General features: G+C 38.1%; 1 protein-coding gene across 2 annotated transcripts in view; it reads left to right on the top strand.

The window, feature by feature from the left end:
* The first annotated feature begins 3,099 nt into the window (after positions 1-3,099).
* DNAH8 (dynein axonemal heavy chain 8) overlaps positions 3,100-12,812 on the top strand; it is a 147,300-nt gene continuing 137,587 nt past the window's right edge. Inside the window, exons 1-7 of one of the 2 annotated variants that reach the window (XM_086743430.1) lie at positions 3,100-3,178; positions 3,233-3,378; positions 4,005-4,139; positions 9,210-9,294; positions 10,156-10,304; positions 11,677-11,866; positions 12,267-12,430. In XM_086743430.1, coding sequence (XP_086599556.1) covers positions 3,100-3,178; positions 3,233-3,378; positions 4,005-4,139; positions 9,210-9,294; positions 10,156-10,304; positions 11,677-11,866; positions 12,267-12,430 — 948 coding nt within the window. Of the gene's footprint in view, positions 3,379-4,004; positions 4,140-9,209; positions 9,295-10,155; positions 10,305-11,676; positions 11,867-12,266; positions 12,431-12,812 lie in introns of both variants that reach the window. The other variant, XM_086743429.1, reaches the window with a different exon arrangement.

Below are 12,812 nucleotides of genomic sequence, written 5' to 3'. Positions count from 1 at the left end.
GTGTGGAGTTAATGAGCTGAAGCGTGGAATGAAACCATGGCTCCTCCGTGTTGATGTGGCGACGCGTCCCTCTCTCTGCCGCTGGCCGGCGGGGAGCACCGTACAAACGGAACGGTGCCTGTTTTGTCAATCCTTCTGGTTGGCGGCATCTTTGGGTGGCTGGGAAACCCGGACTTGCGCCTTCAGCCCGGTTGGCAAACACACCCGCGGTTTTGGTATTGAGCGATGTCGGTTTCTGCCTTCGCCTGCAGACGCTGGGAGATTATTTCAAATTTGACGCCTTTTGGAGTTACGCAGTGACATTTTAGTCTAAACAATTATTTCAGGTCTAGAGGAGAAGAATAATCTTTCCTTCAAGCACTCGGCATGAAAAACAGGACTGAATATTCTGGGGAAAAAAAAATACACTTTCGTTAGTTGAGAGAAAAGCACTTTTGCAGTGCAGCATTCTCACGGCGTTACTTAAGTAACTCCCGTAGGTCCATTTAAAACCAACCCCTGAACAAGGGAACTTGCGGTCTGTCGCTGCGCAGAGCCGTTCGGTGCAGAGCACGGTCTTCACGAGGAGATAACGGTTCCGCTCCTGGGCGGTCCAATTTCGGCGGGGCCGCAGCAGCGCCTCGGGGCGGGGCGGCGTGAGCCCCAACACAACCGTTACGGGCCGCCGCTAACGGCCAGCGCGAGTCGGCTTCTGCCTCCGCCGCGCTGCAGAGCCCCAGCCCCGGGGCCGAACGCCTGCCCGCGGGAGCGCTGGCGCGGAGGCGTCTTCCCGCGGCAAGCGTTGGAACCGTTTGCTCTCCCTTCTGAGGGGTGGCAGCCGGCGGTTGTGCTGATGGGGGGCTGCTCCCTTCTCCCCGCGTTGTGAGGCGCAGCTCTAGCCAGGTCAGTGAGGCCCTTTCCCTGCCTCTCTCTGCCGAAGCCGAAGTGCCGGTTAAGGTTCCTCAGCTTTTCGAAAGAGAGCCAGAAGTCAGTATTCCTGATGCTCTATGCTTGGGATTCTTCCGCTTTTCCTTCCCTCCCTCACCTCATCCTCCTACTTTCGAAGACGTGTGCTGGAAACCAGGCTCGCTTTTCTTGCATGAACAGGTCCTGTAGACAAGGTTTAGGGCACTCTGGAGGGGAGGAAAGCAGGTTTTAATATAAAAGTTCATCAGCTGTTACAAGTAGGATAGGTAGAGAGCAGTAGTTCCTGCTGTTGTTAGAAAAGTGTGAAAATCTCTGCCACCAGATGTCTTGAGTACAGATACTTGGAGGGTCAGGGCGGATAACAACATACAATGTAGTCTTTGTTTTTAAGGAAAGCTGGGAGAACCCCACCTCTCTCATCGTGAGCTTTAGGGAAAGGTATCCATTTCAAGACGACCGGTTAAAAGGCAAGGAAATTATCATCCAACTAATTTAGACTTTACATTTTCCTTTTTTTTTTTTTTTGTGACTTTCCGAAGTTGTTTTTTTCATAGTATTTCTACCTCAAGAAAGAGATGAACATTTTCTATGATGGGTGATTGCATGCCAAAGTCCGTAGAGCCGTGGTCACTTTGCTAGTCATGGGCAAAAGTAAGACGTTTGTAATATAGTACAGGTGTTACTTTTCATGTCAGCCTTCCTTCTGATTTTTTATTTCCTGAACCAGGCAGTAGTATCTAAAAGAATATCTAACACGGTTACATGTGTGGTTGGCTGCTCTAAGGTTTTGCAAGAACTACTAGGTAATTCTTGATGGTTATTTTAATTCTTATAGTAATCTTACTCTGTGTAGAGTAACAATTTTCATGCTTTTTTTTTTTTTTTCTCCCAGCGTGTTATACTGGGTATGACCTTAATGCCATATCTTAACATTTGTTTTATAAGATACTTTTCCATTATGACATCCCTGTGAAACTGAACAAGCTATTTTTAGAGGAAAAATTAAACACAAGGTAAGGACTTTAGGAATAGCTCTACTGATTATTACAGTGCCTTAAAACTAGTTGCTCAATCCATACGTGGATTTTAGCACACTGTATAGAACTTTTAAATTTTTTTTATATATTCATAAGTATTAAGATATACTGAATGGGATTGATGGCAGCAGGCACATGCAAGTGGATGAGTGTGCTCCATAATAGGAAAACATGGAGTAAGAGGATTTAAATGCTTCTTTGTAGACCTGAGTGTAGGCTTGGGATTCACAAAGCAAACCTTTGTTAGGCTTGTGGAGTAAAAAGGGAAAGAAAATGGAAGGAGCCACCTTTGTATAATAGCCTGCTGCTTAGCGGGCAGCCATGAGTATGTTTCATTTTGGGATGTTTTAGAAATCCTTATCTAGGATGATTAAACTGCTAGTCCTCAGCCACCTGGAGATGGACTGAGAAATTCCTTTCTCCTGTTAAAGAATGCTGTCTCTTCCCTATGAACTGCAGTGTTCCAGGGTTTAGGCACAGAATTAAGAGAAAGTCTAATTCTGTTTCATTATGCTGAAGATGTCTGAATGCTAAATTATTTTTTTTTCCACTGAAAAAATACTACCCAGCACCCTCTATCTTGCGTTATTTCTGCAAACACACAAGTTAATGTTATGCATGGTGGGTCATTTGTATAAAAATCATGTGTAAGTGCTTATGTGAGCGATCCTCTAAGGCCTGATATGGAAGTGTATGCAAGTCTTTTTGTATGTTCAGTTGCTGAATATGTGTGTATATTTTACAAACTAAAATTTAAAGAAATCATTTGTATTCTAAACCATTTCTATGTCTCAGTAACCAGATATTCAGTGAAAGTATAAATGTTTTTAAAAATATATAAATTATATAGAAATATATACATACATATATATATAAATATAGAAAGTAAATTATTTTAAAAATATCTTTCTATAATCATCTTCAGCTTGACACTTGTAACCAGTCATAAAATGTATATAAATGTCTGTTATCTTAAGAACTTGAACAGGACTCAATGAGACTATTAAATTTATATACATGACAAATGAGTTTTGAGATGCTCTTATTTTTCTTGTTTTTATTCCCTACCTTGCTCTTCCTTCTGGCCTTCTTGAAAAGGTAGACTTGAAAAGTCTGGATTGTTGTAAATGAAAAATTTTTTTTTCCAGATTTCAGAATGGAGGGAGTGCAAAAAAATAATAAAGAAGGCTCAAACATTGGAGAAGATGCTGGGCTGAGTCTTGGTGCCACAAATAGTGCTAGGCCTAATCTCACTGCAGAGAGTTCCATGCCAGCTCCTGTTACATCAGAAGATGCTGTAGCCAGATCTATTAGTCATACTCCACAACTAGCAAGCTTTTCCTCTTCTCAAGATTCTTTACCTGTTGCAAGGTTATCTAGGTTTCGCCGAAGCACTAGTGGAGCATCCTTGCATGCTATTTTAAAAGAAAAACAGGTTTAGTATTCAACCTTAGGTCTTGAAATAGATTTCTAGTTCTTCTCTCAGATGATTGAATTCACTTTATATTGATTATTTATTTTTTCTTTTTCTTTCCTTTTTGTTCATATTCTATTCTTCTATTAAATTATTCCTGGTACAAAGCGAGTCTTTGTTTTTAATGTTTGCAGTATTTTAACATTTTACTTCAAAGTAATAGAGGAAGGAATAATTTACAGCAAAGCTGTACCCAGCTTACTTCCTGCAAATATTTACCTACTCTAGATACTTTAGTTTTACATTGATTTGTGACCTTTCTGTATTAATATAAATTGAAATATTGGTTGTGAAAAATAAAACCAGTTAATATGGCACACAAATATCTTAAAATCCAGCTTTAGTATACTTAATGTTTGCTTTTCCTTGATGTATCCTCAGAGTTGACTTTGTGTTTTGTAATAATTCTTAATAGTTTGTTCTTTTGTTAGCCTCTGAAAATTTAGATGTTTTTAAAGGCTAGGGCAGTTTTGTAGTCTTATAATACAAGATAGTATATTTCAGTAGTAGTTGCAAGTTAAGTAACAGGTAATTGCTGCAATAACTTTTGTGTATTTTTAGTTTGAAAAACATGTTTACTGTTTTAGGCTCAATACAGAGAAGCAAGAGAATATAGAAGAACAAAGGTTGATGCTTCCTATAAATACATATTTGAAGTTCTCAGTATCAGGCTAGGTTTAGACTTAACAACTGTGGAAGAAATGATTTTGGATGCCCCTTCGGTGAGTCTGTTCTGTATGTTTGTTGATTTAAATTTTTAATCAAAATAGGTAGCAGATTGCCTCTTTGATATGAAGTATTATCCATCATTTAGATTGTTTCTGCCAGAAAATGTGATTAATAAGGCACACAACTTATCTAAAGTGATACCTGACTAAATCATTCAGCTTAATTTCCTGGCAGATTTGCAAATATTCCCAGAGTTTTTGATTGTGGCTTTTTCATCTTACTTACCCTAAGGAAAATATAATTACTGCTGTTATTTTGACCCAAGGGATTCTTGTCACATCCACCAGTTCTAACAAGTTTCATCCATCTCAGCCTGACATTGTTATATTATAAATATAATAGTCTTTATTTGTTAAGCTAGTCCTCACTGAAGTGCCAAAGATTCTTCAAAAATACGGGAAACTTCTTAGGAACAATTTGAAAATTGAGTGTTATTTAGTAACAAGAGGGAAGATGAATCCTGCATCATTTATTTAATGTAATTACATTTGGAAAGACCCATTAAATAATTCCCAGTTTTGAGTGCTTTCTTCATTGTTGAATGAATAAAAGATGGGATAAAGTGTGTTTGCGGTGTGATAGATCCCAAACCTGTGGGACTTCTGAAAGCTCAGTCATTCTTTATGTGTCTTTAATGCTGTGTCTTTCATAGTGTTTCAAGTGCTTGAACAAAAGGGAGCAACGAGTTAAACAGTTTGTGGTGTTGTTTTTTTTTTTTAGTAGGGTATCAAAACTCAGTATGGCTGTATGTGAAAATATATGGTCCTTGCCTTCTCTGATTGCTTGATGACACAGGTGACATTATACTAGGGGTCTGCTACAGGCCACCTGACCAGGAAGACAAAGCAGATGAGGCCCTGTATAGACAGATAGGAGTGGCCTCATGGTGACAAGCCCTGGTCTTCATGGAGGGCTGCAACCACCCCAGTATCTTTTGGAAGGACAACATAGCAGGGCATGGGCAATCCAGGAGGTTCCTGGAATGTGTGGGTAATAACTGCCTTCTTCAAGTGATAGAGGAGCCAACAAGGTGGGGTGCTGTGCTGGACCTTGTTATCACCAACAAGGAGGGGCTGGTGGGGAATGTGGAGCTCAAGGGCAGCCTTGGCTACAATGACCACAGAATGGTGGAGTTCAAGATCCTTGGGGTAGCGAGGAAGGTGCATAGCAAGGTCTCTACCCTGGACTTCAGGAGAGCAGATTTTGGCCTCCTCAGGGGTCTGATTGGCAAAGTATAATGGGATAAAGCTCTGGAGGGAGGAGGGGTCAAGGAAAGCTGGTTGATATTCAAGGATCACCTCCTCCAAGCTCAGGAGCGATGCATCCCTGCAAAGAGGAAGTTGGGCAAAAATGCCAGGAGGCCTGCATGGATGAACAGGGAGCTCCTGGACAAACTAAGAAACAAAAAGGAAGACTACGGAGGGTGGAAGCAAGGACAGGTAGCCTGGGAGGAGTACGGAGAGATTGTCCAAGCAGCCAGGGATCAGGTTAGGAAGACTAAAACCCTGATTCAATTAAATCTGGCCAGGGATATCAAAGGCAACAAGAAAAGCTTCTATAGGTATGTTGGAGATAAAAGGAAGACTAGGGAAAATGTGGGCCTTCTCCAGAAGAAAACGGGAGACCTGATTACCCGAGATATGGAGAAGGCTGAGGTACTCTACGACTTTTTTGTCTCGGTCTTCACTGGCAAGGGCTCTAGCCACATTACCCAACTCACAGAAGGCAAAAGCAGGGACTGGGAGAATGAAGAGCTGCCCGGTATAGGAAAAGAGGATGTTTGAGACCATCTAAGGAATCTGAAGGTACACAAGTCCATGGGACCTGGGGAGATGCATCTGTGGGCCCTGAGGGAGCTGGTGAATGAAGTTGCTAAGCCACTGTCCATCATATTTGAGAAGCTGTGGCAGTTCAGTGGGTTTCCCACTGTCTCAAAAAGGGGAAACATAGCCCCCATTTTTAAAAAGGGAAACAAGGAAGAGCTGGGGAACTGCAGGCCAGTCTCACCTCAGTGCCTGGCAAGATCATGGAGCAGATTCTCCTGGAAACTATACTAAGGCACATGGAAAATAAGGAGGTGATTGCTGACAGCCAACACTAAGGGCAAATTGTGCCTCACCAATTTGATGCCCTTCCATGATGGATTTACAGTATTGGTGGATAAGGGAAGAGCAAATGACATCATCTACTTGGACTTATGCAAAGCATTTAACACTCTCCTACACAACATCCTTGTCTCTAAACTGGAGAGACACAGATTTGATGGATGGACCGCTCAGTGTATAAGGAGTTGGCTGGATAGCTGCACTCAAAGACTTGTGGTCAATGGCTCGATGTCCAGGTGGAGACCGGTGATGAGTGATGTTCCTCCGGGGTCGATATTGGGACCAGCCCTGTTTAAAATCACCGCAGTGGGACAGTGGGATAGAGTGCACCCTCAGCAAGTTTGGAGTGAGTCCAGAGGAGGGCCTTGAAGATGGTTGGAGGGTTGGAGCACCTCTCCTATAAGGACAGGCTGAGAGTTGGGGCCGTTCAGCCTGGATAAGAGGAGGCTCCGGGGAGACCTTACTGTAGCCTTTCAGTACTGAAAGGGGACTTATAAGGAAGATGGGAAGAAACTCTTTAGCACGGCCTGTTGTGACAGGGAAAGGGGTAATGGTTTTAAAATAGAAGGAGGTAGATTTAGACTGGACATAAGGAAAAAAATTTTACACTGAGGATGGTGAAGCACTGGAACAGGTTGCTCAGAGAGGCAAGAGATGCCCCATTCCTGGAAACATTCAAAGCCAGGTTGGATGGGGCTCTGAGCGACCTGATCTAGTCGGGGATGTCCCTGCTCCTTGCAGGGGGGTTGGAGTAGATGACCTTTGAAGGTCCCTTCCAACCCAAACTGTTCTATGATTCCATGTTATTTTTGTCTGGTAGAAAGATATAACTTAGCATTCAAAACTCACCCAGATATAGAATCATAGATTATGTCTCATTTCAGCAGACAAATAAATTGTTAGAATTTCACCTCTTCACTTGCAAGCCAAATTTAGTCCCAAATCAGATATGATTATTCTTTGTTTACTGATATTTATATATCATAAAATGTACTTAAATAATATGATTTTTTCTTATGCTTACACAACATAGAGGTTCTGTAAGTGTTGTCAATCAATTAATTTTTTTTTTTTTTTTACAGTTGCTAGGTGGTATATAGTTTTAGATCGTATTGACTTCATGTGAAATGTTGTTCTACATTGAATTTGATTAATTCAGACGCTTGAGAACCTTTCTATTCTCAAGGGTTTTTTTGTAGCTTTATTTTGTTTTCTTTTGTTTTTGCTGTCATCAGCACCATCTGAACTTTTTATGGTTTGAAATTTTCCAATTTTCAGTTTTAGCTTATTTATAAACAGTTTAGGCTGCTGGGGCTGTGTCAACATTGTCTTTTAATAAATTGTCAGTAAATTCCCATATACATATAATGTCTTTGACATCCATGAGTTAAGGTTTACCCTTTAAGGCGTTAGCCTGTATGTGTGTTCATGCAGTGAGTGTTTGTATCACATGAAATTGAACCAGAAGCTATTTACAGAAGCAGTAGCTGCAGGGACAGCTCACGTCTTACCTTCTGTGTAAAATCATACAAGCCCAAAAGTTCCTGTTCACCTTTCTCTTCCTCTCAAGTTGGAGTGCTTTTTGTAGTAGTGAATCTTTCTTTTTCTGATTTTTGTCACTGACCTTTCAGTATTTCACCAATTTTTCCTTTCTTTCACTATTCTTGGGGGGAATTTTTCTGTATTTTTCTGTTTTAACCCTGCTATTCACTAGTACCTGTTAACCAAAGTGAAAGCATGCATTTCTAGAGCTGGCTTGCTTTTACTTTTATTTTTCAACAATGTTGTCTTCTCAAATGACTAGGTTTAAATTCTGTCCACCTAGATGTCACTCATTTTCCTATCACTGTTCTGATTCAGATTTTTTTGGTGTTTATTTTGGGGAAAAAAAAATCATACTTATAAGACATATAACACATCTAGAGGTATATACTTTGTACTTCAACAGGTGGTGCATCTCCAGACATACTTGCTAGCTGAATTTCTGACTTTTTTTTTTTGATGAGGAGGAAACAGGAGGTCTTACTACCAAGGTTGAGCCCTTCAGTTTGACAGTTTGAATGCCCAGTCACAACTTGTTGAGTTAGTCATCCTTGCAGATAATTACAGAGACTGTGAAAGAAGCTGGACTGAGCAATCAGTACCTTCTGATCTCCTCCCAACCTTTTTTCAGAGCTTTGTTCACTTCCTGCTACATCACATACCCTGGTTTTACCAGGACACAGAAATTGCCTAGGGAAAATTCAGATTTTGGAAACCCTAGCTATAATTTTGGGCAAGTTCTTCAGAATGATAATCCATAGACAAACAGTGTTTATTTCAAAGCTTTGCATGCTTACTATCCAAAGCACTTTGTATAACATGACAAAATCAAAATAGCCATCTAGAGACCTGTAGTGTTTTAGGGTGGCTAGTTTATGGATAGGTACAGCAAGCTAATTTGGGGGCAGCATGGTCTCACTCAGATGGTCTTGCTCATTGTCCTTCCAGGGACTGGCAAAATATTTGTGGTCATGAAAAGGTTTTGGAGCCAATGTGGCCAATTCATGTCTCCAGAATAAAATCCTTGTGTGTCACGCTACTCCTGTTTTACAGATGAATCGTTTACATTTAGAGGTAGACTAGCACTAAAAGGGTATGTCAAGTCATGCAAATTTGCTGTGTATGTTTCTAAGTTTTGATATTACAGACATACATCTCTGTGAGTGACAGAACAAGACCATAAGCGTTTGATACACAGTTACAAGAAGCTAGGCCACCTGTGTGTGCAGGTTCAGTACTTGAAGGAAATATTTGAAATATCCATTGTGTTGTTTTGTAACTCCTCACAATATTTGAGGATAAGCATTACATGCCACCAAAACTTTGAACAGTTTTACAATCAAATTATTTTTACATGGCTTAAGGGCACATAAAAGTAATAATTTGAGTAACAAGTATTCATTTTTTGATTTACAGTTGGAAGCCTTTGATTCTTTTCTTGCCAAGGGAAGAAGTAAATCACTGAAAGTTTTCTATCAAGAAGGAGAAGCACCAGGAATAGGTAGATTTCTAGCAACATTAATATAGGCAGATATAATAGTGCCTTCTGTTGTTAATTTTGTTCAATGCTTCCTGGAATAAAATCTGCTTTTACTTCTTCATAATTTTGCAGTCCTTTGCTATAAGGACTAAAAATTTCATATTTTAAATGCTTGCTTTAAGTCTAATTGTTTAGAAAAATTTCGGTCAATTTCAGCCATTCTTGGAAGGAGGGCTATAAAAAGATAAATTCTTCTGAAATCTTAAAGTGATTGCAAGATTTTCTTACAGGAATTATGCCACCAATTCATTAAAAAGGACTTTCACAAGACCTGTTTGAATTTGCATTTATTATAAATATTTGATTTTTTTTTCATTTTCACATGCTTGCTAGGGAATTAGATTTTAGTGTCTAAAATCACTAATGATTTTCTAAGCACTGAACATGCTGTTCCCTTATGTATTTATGTGAAATGATCAAATTGCATAGGATCATATTCACAGAGGACAAGAGGGTATCTGGTCCCTCCATAATCTTTATTTTCTCACTTAGGCATGACATCTTGTGCGATAGGGTGAATGCAGATAAACAAAGTACCTCAGTCACTGCAAAATTAACCCAGAATGATGGGCCTGAGCAAATTCCCTTTTCAGTGCAGTATGATGTGCCAGAATTGCTTTGTAAGACATAGTTATGTGTTTGGTGTAGATTTTTAATTGTATGGTTAATTACATCCATGGATTCTGCTGGTTTTGCTTCTCTTACATGCAAAAGAAGAAAATAAATTATTTCTACATTGAATTTTATTTCACTATATTAATTTTAAACATTTTATAATACCCTTACTTTTAAAAATAGTGACATCTATGAATTTCTTTTCAGAATGTGGTCGGACAATACCAGGAGTTGTACAAGGAAGTAAAATGATGCGATTTTATGTGGACAGTACACCAGACAAATTCGTAGGACTATGCCTATTTTTCATTCGTTGTAAGAATGACAGCTCTATAAGTGCAAAAACGATACATGAGGTATTCTCTCATATATTCTAAAAACTAAATACTTTAAAAGTAGCTATTTTTGTTTCATTACTTGTTTCACTATTGTCACATAACTGAAGTTACTGGTAACTGCATTTTTTTGAATGTTAAATTATATCATGCTCTTTGCTCTCCTTTTTGGGTAGACAGTGAATAGCTGTGTTACTTCAGCAAATACTCAGAATATCTTGTGAATTCCATGTCTTATTGGCCTCTTGTCAAATAAGTCAGCATTTAGATTAATTTCTCGTTCTCCTTGCTGTTTTTGAAGAAGTTAAAGCTACTAAACACATTTTAGGAAATGTTTAAACTAGAAGTACTAGCTGAGAAGACTTTATTGCAAATACCAGGAGAGGAAAAGTTTACTTGTACCTGTCTCTTTTATGTATCTTTGAATGGATGAAATACACATTTATCCTATGTAAATTATGTAGCATGAGTTATTCTGCTTTACAACTGTATAAGACAAATTTTTAGATAAGTGTGGCCTTCATTCTCGTTTATAGACACATCTTAAAACTCGAGCAGTGCTCAAGGGACAGTAAATTGATAAGAATCAGTCCTATATCTATATATTCTAATCAATATAATTTCAAATTCTTCAGATGGAAACTCTATTATTCATTTATAGGCTTCATGTTATATATTAAAAATGTTTTATTTCTTTTGAGAGCTGAGAAGAACTGAGAAAAACACTAGTAGAAGTAAGATACAAGATCTGTCTATCAAAAGTCTCAATATTGGTCATAAATATTACTTTTGCATCAAATTCCATAATGAAGTGATGAGAAAAGGAAACTTATTTTCTAGGAAGTTTGTTACATAAAGCATGTTACTATTTATTGATTTGAAGGACATTTAAAATATTAGAATATTACAAGTCTTGTAAAGTTTACTTTTGGAGATTAGAAAAAAATTTCATCTGATCCAAAGAAGTATACATTCAGTCAGATGATTGCTTCTAATACAATTTCAGATATGGACATTCAAAACGTTTTTGTTACTTCCATTTCATTACTTAGTTTCTAATTATAGATGGGGACACTTTGAATTTTAATTGCTATGTACTATTAAAAAAATGTCCAAACTTTCTGTATGATAGTGAAGTAACTGAAATAACAAAAATATAACCTGGCAGCCTTTTAAAACTGTGTTAAATCATTATTGACAACCCTTTTTTTTAATTTAAAACAGTATCTTATGGTCACATTGTAGGTATCAGTATTTTGTAAATATTCTATGTCCTTAAATTAAGGTTTTTGTTGGCAAATTAGAATGCCTTTATAAAAAAAGACACTGATTTTATAATACTGTTTCCAGCCTAAGTTACTGCATTACTAACAATCATTCTGTTATAATACAGGATATATTCTTTGGTGTTTTGGATGCCACGGAAGGACTCTTACATGGTATTAGGAATATGATAGAAAAGATTTTTCTCCCTGCTATCCTCGCAACAAATAATTGGGGTGCTTTAAGTCAGACCGAACAAGATACAAAAGTCAAACAGAATTTCATGGAAAAAATTAACAAATACCTTTCATTTTTAGAAGGTAAGCATTGCATTTAGGAAACAATCAAAGTAGAGGAATTCTGCTTAAGAATTTCTGTTTTTAAAGGCAGCAGCTCATAGGTAAGGAACTTGTCCCATACTGTGAGGATAAAAAAGAAGAGATCAATTACTTGCATAATAAACACATGGGTAGATTATTTACTTAATAAAATTCTCTAGTGATATGTTACGTTTAAGGAGGAACACTGGATTTAAAATAAGAATTTTCTGGTTTATGTGAGTGGAGTAAAATGGCTATTATATTGAAACAACGCTGATTGCAGACATGTATTTCCAAATTTAAATTGCTTGTACTGGTAGAAATTAATTTTAGAGTCTTAATTGGTTCTGCATTGTACTTGCTTTTTTTTATTTTTTTATTTTTTTATTTTTTTCCCCAGCGGCTATAATAAGCATTGAAGGAACTGTTGAGTTGAAAAAAATAGATTACATTGATTTTTCTGAACTCCAGTCTCTTGAGAAAGTAATTGCAGCAGTTGATAATCCTGACATGGTTCGCCAGCTAGAGGAAGTACTTATGATATGGTATAGGCAAATTGAACAGGTAAGTTGTTGTTTTAATACGTCAGTCCAGCATGAATAAGGTTAGGTATTTATAGATGATACATGAGACTTGCCTGAAGTTAGTTTAAGGCTTCAGCTGCATCTCTACCTGAGTGAGACAAGTCCTTCACTTCTATACACAAGTGAAGTTAAGTAAGTAGTCCTTATCTCTAGGAACTTACAGTCAAGCAAGAATAAGAGTTTCTGAACAGTTAATACATAAATAGTAAGAAGGAGAGGACAGAAAAGTGCAGGAGTAATAACACTGGTGAGGACCACGTATATATACTGTTAGATATACTCTATACATTACCTGTTAAGTTTCTGCTGCCAGTCATGGTGTGAGATACTACTCTTAGCAAGATCTTTGACCGGGTCCATTA

The sequence above is a fragment of the Chlamydotis macqueenii genome, chromosome 3 (genome assembly GCF_036417535.1).
Source record: "Chlamydotis macqueenii isolate bChlMac1 chromosome 3, bChlMac1.mat, whole genome shotgun sequence".
NCBI lineage: Eukaryota > Metazoa > Chordata > Aves > Otidiformes > Otididae > Chlamydotis > Chlamydotis macqueenii.
Note: the sequence above shows the minus strand (reverse complement) of the source record. Positions and strands in the feature narration are given on the sequence as shown.